Source organism: Aspergillus lucknowensis (genome assembly GCF_044049455.1).
Source record: "Aspergillus lucknowensis strain CBS 449.75 chromosome Unknown BJX67scaffold_17, whole genome shotgun sequence".
Lineage (NCBI taxonomy): Eukaryota > Fungi > Ascomycota > Eurotiomycetes > Eurotiales > Aspergillaceae > Aspergillus > Aspergillus lucknowensis.
In genome coordinates this window covers 246,926-259,137 of record NW_027263561.1, presented here as the reverse complement: position 1 = coordinate 259,137, position 12,212 = coordinate 246,926, and the positions used below count along the sequence as shown (strand labels likewise).

At 55.1% G+C, this 12,212-nt stretch overlaps 6 protein-coding genes across 6 annotated transcripts; 2 read left to right on the top strand and 4 right to left on the bottom strand.

Moving 5' to 3' along the window:
• Positions 1-240: 240 nt before the first annotated feature.
• BJX67DRAFT_352194 (MFS general substrate transporter) lies at positions 241-2,277 on the bottom strand. Its single transcript, XM_071028989.1, has 4 exons — positions 1,349-2,277; positions 788-1,294; positions 546-710; positions 241-454 (listed from the first exon to the last, which is right to left on the bottom strand). The coding sequence occupies exons 1-4, from the start codon at positions 1,989-1,991 to the stop codon at positions 291-293; spliced, it is 1,479 nt and encodes a 492-aa protein (XP_070886731.1). The 5' UTR covers positions 1,992-2,277; the 3' UTR covers positions 241-290.
• Positions 2,278-2,736: 459 nt separating this feature from the next.
• Positions 2,737-3,870, top strand: BJX67DRAFT_77093 (uncharacterized protein). The gene is made up of 3 exons (XM_071035419.1): positions 2,737-2,759; positions 2,818-3,032; positions 3,113-3,870. The coding sequence occupies exons 2-3, from the start codon at positions 2,945-2,947 to the stop codon at positions 3,529-3,531; spliced, it is 507 nt and encodes a 168-aa protein (XP_070886730.1). The 5' UTR covers positions 2,737-2,759; positions 2,818-2,944; the 3' UTR covers positions 3,532-3,870.
• On the bottom strand, positions 3,394-4,957 carry BJX67DRAFT_77080 (alpha/beta fold hydrolase). Its single transcript, XM_071035418.1, has 2 exons — positions 4,324-4,957; positions 3,394-4,261 (listed from the first exon to the last, which is right to left on the bottom strand). Exons 1-2 carry the CDS (start codon positions 4,733-4,735, stop codon positions 3,588-3,590), a joined length of 1,086 nt encoding a protein of 361 aa, XP_070886729.1. The 5' UTR covers positions 4,736-4,957; the 3' UTR covers positions 3,394-3,587.
• A 40-nt stretch (positions 4,958-4,997) lies between these two features.
• BJX67DRAFT_387640 (beta-N-acetylhexosaminidase family protein) lies at positions 4,998-6,941 on the bottom strand (the record flags this gene model as incomplete). The annotated part of the gene is made up of 1 exon (XM_071034246.1): positions 4,998-6,941. One exon carries the CDS (start codon positions 6,939-6,941, stop codon positions 4,998-5,000), a length of 1,944 nt encoding a protein of 647 aa, XP_070886728.1.
• Positions 6,942-7,545: 604 nt separating this feature from the next.
• BJX67DRAFT_371754 (amino acid/polyamine transporter I) lies at positions 7,546-9,981 on the top strand (the record flags this gene model as incomplete). The annotated part of the gene is made up of 19 exons (XM_071031132.1): positions 7,546-7,637; positions 7,687-7,720; positions 7,770-7,839; positions 7,890-7,962; positions 8,007-8,038; positions 8,081-8,151; positions 8,197-8,268; positions 8,319-8,433; positions 8,482-8,560; positions 8,608-8,642; positions 8,696-8,724; positions 8,770-8,802; positions 8,852-8,876; positions 8,922-9,123; positions 9,173-9,250; positions 9,302-9,430; positions 9,485-9,632; positions 9,690-9,768; positions 9,824-9,981. 19 exons carry the CDS (start codon positions 7,546-7,548, stop codon positions 9,979-9,981), a joined length of 1,554 nt encoding a protein of 517 aa, XP_070886727.1.
• Positions 9,982-10,320: 339 nt separating this feature from the next.
• BJX67DRAFT_352186 (acyl-CoA dehydrogenase family protein) lies at positions 10,321-11,954 on the bottom strand. Its single transcript, XM_071028988.1, has 3 exons — positions 11,534-11,954; positions 11,224-11,474; positions 10,321-11,171 (listed from the first exon to the last, which is right to left on the bottom strand). Exons 1-3 carry the CDS (start codon positions 11,864-11,866, stop codon positions 10,433-10,435), a joined length of 1,323 nt encoding a protein of 440 aa, XP_070886726.1. The 5' UTR covers positions 11,867-11,954; the 3' UTR covers positions 10,321-10,432.
• Positions 11,955-12,212: the final 258 nt, after the last annotated feature.

Here is a 12,212-nt window from a genome sequence, read left to right as displayed (position 1 = left end):
TCCCCAGAACCCCTCCTTACGCAACCTCTCACTCGTGAGGGTCAGAAAACGCGGACACGTCTCCAAATGGGCAGAACATAGCCTCGTCTTTTTGGGATTTTGAGGATTTGAGTAAGTCGAAGAGAGGGGGTTACGCTAGCTCTAGGGCTGGGAGGCGGGCCGCCAGGAGGCAGGATTTTATGTAGGATCTGGCCTCCGGAATGTGATGTCAATGTTATGATTAGATTCTGATAATACAGATATCACATATTATAGTCCCCTTCAGCTACTCGGGTGGATAATCGACCCGGCTACACCTCGGATTCCGAAGGCTCGGCCCTCCGGCGTTTGGCTTCCACACCTGCATCTCCCCCATCAAACAAATGATATAACAGCTTCCACAGCAAAATCACCGCCGTCGCAGCAATCGAACACGAAGCGGCAATCACCAAACCACGTTTGTACCGCGGTGCATCTACACCGCATTAGCTCAGTGGTCCCGGTCCCACAAATCATCCATCCCAGTTTCCGGTCAGGGGCATTTGGGGGGGGAGGGGGGGACATACCCTCTGTGCGGAACAGCTGATTCCCCGGAAAATTTGCAAGCTGAATGCTCATGACGTACGCCGCAAGCGCAATGGGCCGCTTAGAGTCCTCCATCTTCGCCGTCAGCCACGCGGCGCTGATTGCCTGTGCACTGCCCATCCCCATTTGTGTCCAGACGACTCCGCCTATGGATATATCAATATCAGCATGGCATCCTACAGTCACTTGGGCCGGAAGGTATGAATGAATTCATAGGACGTACCGTAGAGAACCCATTTCCCGACAGCGTCCGGTGCGAGCGCAAGCCAGAGCAACCCTGCCGCAGCCCATATGTACCCAACCGCGATGTGGACTCCTCGTTCGCGGAAGGTGTCGCTGCTAAACGCCAGGGATACTGAGAAAACGAGCGCACATACGCTCCCGACCGAATTCAGCCCGTTCGCCTGGAGATTCGAAAAGCCGAGAGACTGGATAATCGACGGCGCATACGTGTTCATCGGCGAGATCATGATCATCGAGAGCAGAGCGGCGACAAGGTGGCCATAAAGTCTCCAGTCCGTGAACGTAGCGAGAATGTGCGCGGGGAGCACTGGCTTTCCATACCGGAGGGCCTTGGTGGGATCGTTGCGGACGACGCGGGTGACGATGATGGATGCCTCGCGCGGCGAAAAGAGAGAGAATGAGCGGCCGAAGAAGGATTTTGGTTTTGCGGCGTTGTGGGGGAGGTAGAGATATGCTGCTACACCAAGGAAGCAGGTCAAGACGCCCTCTATTCAAGTCAGCGAATGCTCCCGAGTCGTTGACTTGGTATGTATGCACTCACCGACCAGGAACAGCCACTGCCATCCGTGTAGTCCGCTGCGTCCGCCGAGTGACAGCAACCCAATGGCTAACGGCCCACCCAATGCGCCTGCAAAGCTGTTCGACGCCCAGAAGATTGCGTACCGAAGGGCAAGCTCCTCGTTCGTATAGTACTTGGAGATATAGAGCGCAAACCCAGGAATGTAGCCACCCTCCAGCGCACCGATGAAGAACCTCGCGGCGCAAAGCCCAGCCGCTTTCCGCAAAAACATCTGAGACCATGTCGCAATGCCCCAGAGAATCATGGTAATGGGCAGGAATCGCTCTGCGCCGATGAGCCTGCTGATCAGATTAAAGGGCAGCTCTGTGATCACAAAGCCGACGGTGAACAGGGTTTGCGCGAGGTTGATGTCCGAGTTGGTGATGTTGATGTCGGTTCGTAGTGTGTCCGTCAGGGCATTGCCGACGTTGGAGCGGTCGAATTGCAGGAAGCAGAAACAGAGCACGATGAGAGGGAGGATCAGAAGGTCAACTTTTAGGACCGCCCTACGGCTCTCGCTTGAGAGATACTGGATGCTTGCATCGTAGCCGGGGACATTGACGCCTTCGTCTCGTGCGTCATTTGGAAGCTCTTTGGGCGAGCATGCCGCCGGATCCTTCTCCATGTCGTGTATCAGGAGTATACGTAACAATTAGGGGCATCTTGGTGAATGGCCCCCGGGACCGAGTCCGCGATCTTATAGATTTCATCCTCCCACGCATGGAGTTGATAAGAACGCTCCTTTTGGACGCTGAAGATACCATGAGCCCTGAAATGGCGTGCTTATCAGACCAGCCGATAAAACTGCCCATCAACCGCGGCATACCGGTGGTTCGCCGCGGGCTGTACACACACACCCCAAGAACACGCCATTTCTCAGAGTCTAACATCAACTCAATTTCGACCTTCCACAGCTTGTCAAGCGTGGTCTATTTCCACTCCGATTAGAAATGGCAGAGGCAAGCAGCATTATCCGGCTCAAGATTCCCCTTCAATTAGAGCGATGACCCCATGTTTTCTTCACAACTTTGCTGCTCCATCCACACAGATGGGATCCTCTATCACTGTGATAGGTTTGCTACCAGCAGGCGAGCCAATCTCCATGGGAAAAGGCAGTGGAAACAGGCATAAATCAGCCGGGGCCATCATGGTACGGTCGAACAACCGGAGCGGCATGGTATCGAATATTATGTCCGGTCTCGACGTCAATCTAACTTGACAACTTATGGCTTGACACCAAGTCTGAACTCTATTGCGTGGAATACCAATTCCCTATTTTTGTAGACCTTAGTGTTTATGAGGGTCCGGCGGCAAGCACGATGTACAGCAGTGTTTCGTACGCCTCGACGCTAACCAGGAGGTTAAACCGATAGGATCAGTGGCTTTACACAACGTATGATTCCCTTTCCATTTCCAAGACGGCGTTACTGAGTCCGAAGACTTCTGTATAGATAAGTCTCCGCACGGACTGACGCGACGCTGTGCAGCGGATCTCGCGGACGCCTGGCAGAGCAGTACTGTTCAGCAAGACTTGGACTATGCCCCAAATCGGTGGCCTCCTGCATCAACAACCAAGGGATGTGGCTGTTCGCTCACGAGCACGAACCCAATGGAAGCCCCGGACTGCCAGTATACTTCCGTCGACACGGGGAGCTTCAGTTCTCAAGTGAGGTTCGACCCCCGCCTGGATATGGACATGACGGATATAGGACAATATCCGTCGCTAACGAGTGCTTTGCCTTGGAGAACTCTGTCGCCACGACACTGAGGAACTCGCAGTCTGCGTTGGCGCTGTCAGCTCTTGGGCGGGCACTCCACGCGTCATCACCGTGATTGACGGCGCGATTTTCGAATTCTGGCTCGACGGCCATAACCTGAGAGGCCCAACGCTCGTCAGCGAAGAGTATACAGGCCTCGCTGCCGAGCAGAGCAGTGTTGCCTTCCAGAAGGAGATGGACACCCAGTTCGGCCACATCCCGGAGACTGTGACTGCTGCGTTTCGGATCGACTCGGGCAAAGTTCTCACTCGCGTTTGGACGAACGCAACAAAGGAATGGAGAGATGGAGATGCGATATTCAGTCCATCTGAACGAGATCTGGACGAAAGCCCTAGTCAGGTAGATGTTCGGGAGCTACAGTATACGAGTCACAGCACACCCTTATAAGGCTGGAAGACCTCCATACATTCCATAAGAGTAGCCGTCGCATAGTGCAACAAGACCTAGAAATCAGCATCGCGTACAAGTCTCAGCACCTCCTCCCAGGCCTCAACCGACTGTGCCACAGCATCATGATCACTCCCAGCAATCACCCTCGAGACAAGCTGGATCTCCTCCTTCACTCCCGGCGCAGCCCAACACTGCCCAAAGTACTCCTGTCCCTTCTTGCCAACCAGAGCATCCTTCGCAGCAAAGTACGCCAGCACCGTAAGCTTCCTCCCTTCTTGCCTCCTCTCCATGTCTGCCAGAATCCTCGCACAGGCCCCATAGTCCTCACACACCCCCCAATCCCACCCCTCCCCCTTCCTCACACACTGCAGCGCCTCGCCATTCGCGCCCACGGTCTCCTCCGCAAACATAAACCGCACCGCCAACTTGGATAGCTCAGCCGCGTGCCCGCGCGAGACGGCATAATCCCGCTCCATGCGGCGGAAATTCGCAGCTAGAAACGAGTCGTTTCCCTCATCCTCTTCCTCTTCGCCGTGGCTGTTGGCAGTGGTAATCCCCGATGAGCCGGACAGTTGGCGCATGAAGACGCCGCTCGAGGCAAGGACGGAGTTTGCCCGTGTGACGACAAAGCGCGGGATCCGGTGCCACAGCGCGAACGCGCGCTCGGGGATCCATTGCGCCATTTGCATGTGTGGGACGCGCGAGTGTGCCGGGTCGACCCATGGCGCTGGACACAGTATTGTTAGCAGTGCGTAGTGACTTTCTTCTCGGGGCAGTGAATAACCGTACCAAAGAAACCAACAACGTCGCCGACTAAGTCGCGACACCGCGCCCACGTGTTCAGCAGGTATACCGTGCCCGCGCTATGCGAGGCGAGATTTACACGGGAGATACCGACGTGCGAAAGGACGCGCGGGAGTATATCGATCCAGACATTCACGCGCTGGGAGTGCGGGACGTCCGTTGACCCGCCCATACCCGGGCGATCTATGACGAGGACGCGTACGCCGATCTGCTCTGCCATTGCGTGTATGGGGATCCCGAGGTACCGTGAGGCGAACATGCCCGGTAGGTAGAGAAGGACGGGACCTGTGGGACAGCCAACGTCGGCGTAGGAGACTGCCAGGCGGCCGTAGCTTGTTTCGAGCTTGAGGCGGCGGTGGAAGCGGATGTTGGAGATGAGGGTTAGGGGGTCGGACATGACGCAGATTGATAGGATCTAGATGTGGTTGAATGGAGGATGGACAAGAGTTGTCGTGCCTTCAAACACCAGTAGCAGGGTTTGCCGCCGTGTCAGATCAGGCGATTATGTGGCTGCCTGGCCAGGGGGCTCAGCTTCTAGGGACCGCCTTGAGTATGTATACATTAAATTGATATAGAAAGACGAACAGCTTCGACGTTTCGTCTTTCCAGAGCACTTCACAGTAGAGTCAATTGGAATTAGACGGCTTATCACTATAAAGCTAGGGTCCCCGGCTGTCCAAATCAGCTTGACTATTGTAAATACTTGTGGTCCGGTTCACAAACCCCCCAAACGCCTCCTGGCCCGTCACCGGCGTAATTGAGTTCGGAAGATCCTCCCCCTCGCTATTCCGATCGTCCACCGTCTTCGCCTTCGTCTTCTCAATCCAGGTCTGCGCCACCTCGAACTCTCTATCTGCTGCCGTCTTATCCTCTTTATCAAGCGCATCAAGCGTCGCAATCAGGTGCTGGCAGGCTGTGGCCCATTGCATGGCCAGTGTCGACCAGGGTTCCACGTCCGTCGCGAAGCCCGTCATTGCCATGCGCGGTAGGACATCGGGAAGCGTTGTGAGAAGTGCCAGCCGGTCGCGCAGCGGTTGAGTGCCGTCCTTTTTGCCTTTCGTGGACGAAGCGTTCCGCGCGGACCAGAAGGCTGCCATATCTTTGCTCAGCTGCGGCGAGTTGACCTCGGGCTCGCGATATGGCCAGTTCTGGTTGAGATCGGCGAAGGCGAGGACTGCCTCGTGGACGCGCGCGTCAGGACCAGAGAGTTCCCATAGCACTGCATCCATCGACGTGGTGGCGTTGTAAGCGGGCCCATTCCACGTGTAGTCGGCGTAGTTCGCGAGTGCAGGCATGGAAGCGTACGACTGTGACATCGGGTTGGAGGTGAAGCCGATAAGCTGCTCATACAAGTCAGGATCGCGGCCCGTAAGCGGGTTGAGGAAGAGACGCTCGCGATCCCCATCATTGACGGGGAAGTTGTCCCATATGTACAGATTGTCGGTCACGTAGGTCGAAGCAGCTCGAGTAACGCTTTCAACGGTGACTTCGGGGCTGAAGACACCCTCACCAGTCCATTGGATACGGATATTCTTATTCAACTTGGTGCCGAATTCCTCCTTGTACGGGTCTGGCTCACTGCCGGCGTAGTTTGTCGGGACAGTCTGAAGGTTGTTCAGATTGTTTGGCTCGATGTATTCTGTCTGGACCCGGTTCAGATAGTACGCCTGGGCGTCGGCCATCCACGGATAGGTCTCTGTGTCCTCCGTGTCGTTCCATCTCTCCTTGTCCGAGTCACAGTGGAACTCGAGGGGGATGTCGTCGAGCGCAATGTAGAAGCTGTGGACGCCGAGGTCACGAATCTGGTTGAACTTGGTCGTCGTAGCATCGAAGTCCGCTTCAGACGAGTAGCAGATGTCCAAGCCCGGCGAGAGAGCATAGGTGAAGTCGACGTGGTTGGCATTGGCGGCGTCGACAAGTTCCTGGAGCTGGGCAACCTCGTCGCTGCCATAGAGCGTGCGCCAGTTGTTGCGCAGGAGCAGGTCATCCTTCGGCGTGTAGATGTAGGTGTTCATTTTGTGTTTGCCATAGAAGACAAACTGGTCCAGACGGGCCTGATGAGGCCAGGGGATGCCGTAAAAGCCCTCGATTGAGCCACGGATCTCCATGAGCGGCCAATCGCGCACCTTGACGCCTGGAACAGTGTGTTCGCTGACGAGTTGACGAAGGGTCTGTGATGCGTAGAAGGCGCCACGCGTGTCTACCCCATTGAGAACAATGCTTGGTTGATGCTTGTACATGCCAGATGCGAGGACATAGCCCTCAGCAGCAAGGTCGTCCGCAGAGCTTCCAGTCATGGCTTCGGCAATACTCGCAGCAAGGCCATTTGCCTCTTGAGTACCGATGATGATCTGCGTGCCATTGTTGGTGGGTTCAGACGATACGACAACATGGCCGCCAGCGGAGGCAACCACTGCCTTGACCGCGTCAATGGAGGCATAGTCAGTAAAATTGCCCGTCACAATTGCGACCTCGTCTTGAAGCGACACACCAGGGCCGGAGAGCGCGAGCGCGATCTGCTGCGGAGTCGGCCACACTGCGGGAAGTTGTGCAGCAAGAGCCGTCCCAAGGCCTAGGGCGACGAGCAACGTGCGGAGCGACATGGTGTTACTGCTGGAGCATTGTTAATGAAGACACTGAGAGCTGAGAGTTGATATATGTTATCTGAACGTTGCATCGAAAGGCACAGAGTCGCTCACAACGGTGACATCCAAACCCCGCCCTGGCGATCCTTCCTAAAGGAGACTCCAATTTGGGGAAAGAAGCCTGGGACGAGGATACTAATAGTACTGGAGTAGTCAAGTCTTCCTTGCAGATTGCCCAGCGAGGGGCTCACCAGGCATCCCAAGCGAGCTCAGATGCCTCGGTCATGGGGTATTCCTCCACCCCGTATCTGCTCCGTTGGCGATACAGCGGCAGATTGCTTCCCTCGACCTCAGCGCCCTATGCAGAGTTTGGCAGGTGGATGCGATGTCTCCAAAAGAGCACCAGCCTCTGGTAAGCTTTGTGTGGAGATAACAGAATCAAATCGTCTCGTCCGCCTGTTGGACTTTTCCCCGCATACGACTTGGTTGAAAATCCCGTCTCACCACGCGGCGATGATCAGCATATTTGGAGGCATTCCTCATCCTCATCCTCATCCCGACCCTCTCTTCGATCTGTCGCGAATCTTCGCCCCTGCTTCACACTCTACCTTTCACCATCGCGATGGATGCTCGCAAAACCCCGATGCACGATGACGATGCGCAGTTGGCCGCAATGGGCCATCGGCCGGAGCTTAAACGGCAGTTTTCTACATGGTGAGATTGCAGTTACCCCAATCGAGTGCACTCACTGAATGGATATCAGGGCGCTTCTTGGAATCGGGTTTGCCGTGTTGAATGTCTGTTCCAAACTATTCCTTAGCACGAGAAGAAACGCTGATTCCGCAGTCATGGACCGCCCTCTCCGCGAGCTTATCAATTAGTCTGACTTCCGGAGGAAGCACCAGTGTGATCTGGGGTACATCGAGGCGCCAATTCTGGGGAATGCTCGACTGACAACCTTCGTAGGGCTCATCACGGCAGGCTTTTGCAACTTGTGCATTGCCGCTTCGTTGGCGGAGTTTCTCTCAGCATATCCTACGTATGTCACGCACCGTTATTCACGGAGTTCGCTCACACTTCTAGGGCTGGTGGGCAATATCATTGGGTTGCAGCGAGTATGCACTCTGCCCGAACTGTCTCGACTCGAGCTGACCAAGTCATAGTTGCATGGCCCAAATGGGTGCCGATATTATCCTGGATCACGGGCTGGATCAATGTGGCTGGATGGGTGAGCGTTCGTCTGTAGAAGGAGATCCATGGCTAACAAGCCCAGGTTGCGCTCGTAGCAACGAACTCGCTGCTATCTAGCCAACTCATCGTTGGAGCCGTTTCGGCGATGCATCCGGTACAGCATACTTCTTGCATGACGGTGATCCTCTCTCACATCCCGAACAGGATTACAATCCCCAGAGGTGGCACCAGTTCTTGATTTACATCGGCCTGACGCTGGGAGCATTTGTTGTCAACGCGTTCATGAATTCCACTCTACCAATTATCTACCGGGGCGCTTGTACGTCAAGTACTTCATTCGACTTTGGCTTTCGCTAATGACAACCAGTTACCTGGTCTATTGGAGGCTTCGTGCTGGTGTCCATAACAGCCCTTGCATGTGCGTCGCCGGATTACAACAGCGCTCGGTAGGTCTGTACCGGTGTCATCAATGACATTCAAACTGACTTTACAGCTTCGTGTTTGCGGATTTCGTCAACACCACAGGGTGTAAGTGCCAATCCTTACCAGCCTTGGGTTATGAGCGACTGCTAACCTTCTAGGGCCTGATGGCATTGCGTGGTTGCTTGGAGTACGCCTACCTTGCTACCTCGGCAAAAGACTCTAACGCAGACAGTTGCTACAAGGAGGACTTGGAGTCACGGCTTTTGTAAGTCACTCATACCTTGACGTGAGCTGGAATCAGACTAATTCCCCAGGATACTGTTGCGCATATGATCGAGGGTGAGAAATTAAGCTCGTCCTTCTCGACGAATCTGACCCAGATAGAGGTCCCCAATGCATCCATCGAAGGACCAAAGGTCATGGTATCGTGTGTCGGCATCGGCACATTCACGGGCTGCATATTCTTGATGGTCTTACTCTTCGTCGCCGGTGATATGAAGCAAGTGACGACCTCCGCTGCTGGGCCGCTTTTACAGATTCTCATCGATGCCACGAAGAACAAAGCCGGAGGCATCTGTCTGCTCATGTGAGTCTGCAATCCCTCCCTTCGCTTTTATCTGACTGACCACCGGAAGGCTACCCCTAGTCTGCTTGATCCTGGCGACTCTCAGTACGATGACGACCAGTAGCCGAATGATCTTTGCGTTTGCCCGGTAATCCCAGCCGACTACCCATTGGAACTCGAACACTCTAACGTCAGATAGCGACGGGGGCCTACCAGCATCTAGATTCTTCGCCAAAGTCCATCCAACTCTCCAACTGCCGCTGAATGCGCTTATCCTAACAGTCGTCGTTGTCGTCTGCTTCGGCTGCATTTTCCTGGGATCTACTAGGTGTCACTCCAAATTCGCACTCCACGTATGCTCGAGCTGACCGCAAGTTCCCAGTGCCTTCAACGCAATCATCTCGTCCTCTGTCGTGGCCCTAGACCTCTCCTACATGATGCCCATTCTCGTCAACTGCCTCCAGGGGCGCAATGCTCTTCCAGAGCGGAAGTGGAAGTTACCTCGGCGTGTCGGGTGGATCGCCGATATTGTACGAAATCCCACCCTGTGCCCGATGAAGAGAGATACTGAGGCTTATCTCCCATAGATATCCCTGTGCTATATCGTATTAACGACCGTGCTCTTCGTCTTTCCTCCCTCCAGCACCGTGACCGGGAGCAGCATGAGTGAGCTTTTCGTTACCGTCAAAAAATCCAGATGGAATGCTAACGCTAAATCCAGACTACTGTATTGCCGCCTTTGGCGTAATTATCATCATCTCCATCTTCCAGTGGGTTGTTGATGGGCGCAAGAATTTCACCGGGCCGCGTGTGGACGTGGCACTTGAGACAGAGAATCCACTGCCCAGGGTAGAGGACGCAGAAAATGCAGAGAAGTAGACAATGGAGTTGGGATTGTATACTACAGCAAGTGACCCTATCGAACGGGACATTCTCACTACACTGGGGAATGGCGGCCCTAAACGACGAGCTGGAAGTTGAGCAGTAATTCTTCTCAAATCGATACAGCAAGTATATCAATCCTTAAACTGCCCTAGAAGTATCTACCGCACTACCCAGCCCCAACAATGCCATCAAGCCCATCCGCCCAAGCAAAAAGAACGATCCTGAAGACCGGCATAATGCACTTATTGATGATGAATAGGTGTCGCAGTGGCGACATTTGGAGCTATAACAGCAGCTCCTCGGGGCAATGACGAAAGAGAAACATAGTAGCCCCTTGATTTTGATATCTATCTAAACGAGCCTTTTCCGGTGAAGACACGGACGATTGAGCAGCAGCGATAATAGAAGAATCGTGTTTCACGCCTACAGCTACGAGTACAGTAATCTAGATCTTCGACTTGCCCAACTTCGCCTCTTCAGCCTTGAACAGCTTCACCAGCTGCCGCACCGACAGATCAAGCAGGACATCCTCCGAACCACCGGGGATCCGCGCACCAGGAACATCACGAAGGATCGCCTCGACCAGCTCTCCCTGTCCCCGCTGCGTGAAACCCGCCCCACCAAAGAGCAACACCGCCGTCTGCGCACACTCGTTCAGCACCATTGCGCCCTTCGCCTTCGCCAGCGCTGTGATCCCACCGAGCTCCCGGTCCGCCTGTTCCTTCGACATGTTGGCAAGCTGGTACAGCAGCTGCTCGACAAACGCCCACATGGTCTCGAGCTCCGCTCCCGCCTTGGCCAGCCGGTGCCGCACAACAGGCTGGTCCATGAGCGTCTTCCCGAAGGCTTCGCGCTTCATCGTGTATGCGAACGCAGCAGATAGCGCAACGCGCGCTTGACGCGTCACACCCACCGCGATGACCAGGCGCTCGTGGTTGAAGTTGTTCATGACTAGCTTCATGCCCTCGCCTTCGCGGCCGATCAGGTTCTCGACGGGGACCTTGACCTCGTCCAGCTCGATATATGTTGTTCCGCCGGTGAATTGCCCGGCAACCTTTAGGCGCTGCATCGAGACTCCCGGGTGGCCCTTTAGCGGGACGACGAGCAGCGAGAGGCCTGCGGCGCCGGGACCGCCGGTGCGCACGGCCATGGTCCCGTAGTCGGACCAGACGCCGTTCGTGATCCTAACTCGTTAGCCATGCTGCAACGTAAATAACTAAGTTAACTTGACGATACCATTTCTTGTTCCCGTTGACGATGTAGTACTTCCCGTCCTTGGACTTGGTCGCCGTGGTCGTGATGTTCGCCACGTCGGACCCAGCATCCGGCTCGGTGATGGCAATGCAGCACCGCTTGCGACCGGTCAAAAGATCGGGGAGGAACTTCTCCTGCAGCTCCTTACTGCCGTACTTGATAATCGGCGGGATACCGAACGCGAAGCCGGCATTCAGCGAGGCCCCGGGACCGCTGAGACCCGAGCGAGCGAGCTACCCACTTAGCTTTCATCACAACGCCCAGAGATACTTGGGGGTGCTTCGTGAAATACCTCGTCAGTATAAATCCCCGTATGGAGATAATCCCAATCCTCAACCTTCACGCCAAGAATATCGTGAATCCCAAGCCTCTTCAGCCACGCGACGGGCAGGGGTGCCGGCAAATTCGGCAGCAGCATGTTGGCCTTGCAGAACTCCTTGAAGACGTGCTCGGGGACAGTCCCCTCCTTCTCCCACTCCATCGCATGCTTGATCAGGTTCTCGTACAGGAACGCGCGCGCGGCCTTCTGGAACCGCCGGTGGCCGTCCGTGTAGTAGGGGGAGGGGAGGCCGCGCAGGTACGGCGGCTCCGCGAAGGGGACGGTGGAGATTCCTGGGCTTGACATTGCACACGCTGCTTGAACTTTTGGTCACTTTGAATCGCCGTCATGCGATATGTGAATCGTTGATAAATAACAGCTCGCGCGTGCAGGTGACGACGATCCCCGCATCCGAACCGAGGCTTGCGGTCCGAGGCTATTCGGGTATGACTAATCAGTGCTTTTCCTGCCTGTTTAGGAAATTATGCCTTCTTACTCTTTTCGTCTTTTATACTTCTCTGTTCTTCTCTTCTCCAAGTGCTCGGACGCCCAGGTACAAGAGGCAGGATGGGCCAGGATGCGCAATTCTATCTAGCGGTCTGTCAAGGATCCCATCCATATCAATTTGAAGCGCAAGCGAGATCCGTCGCAC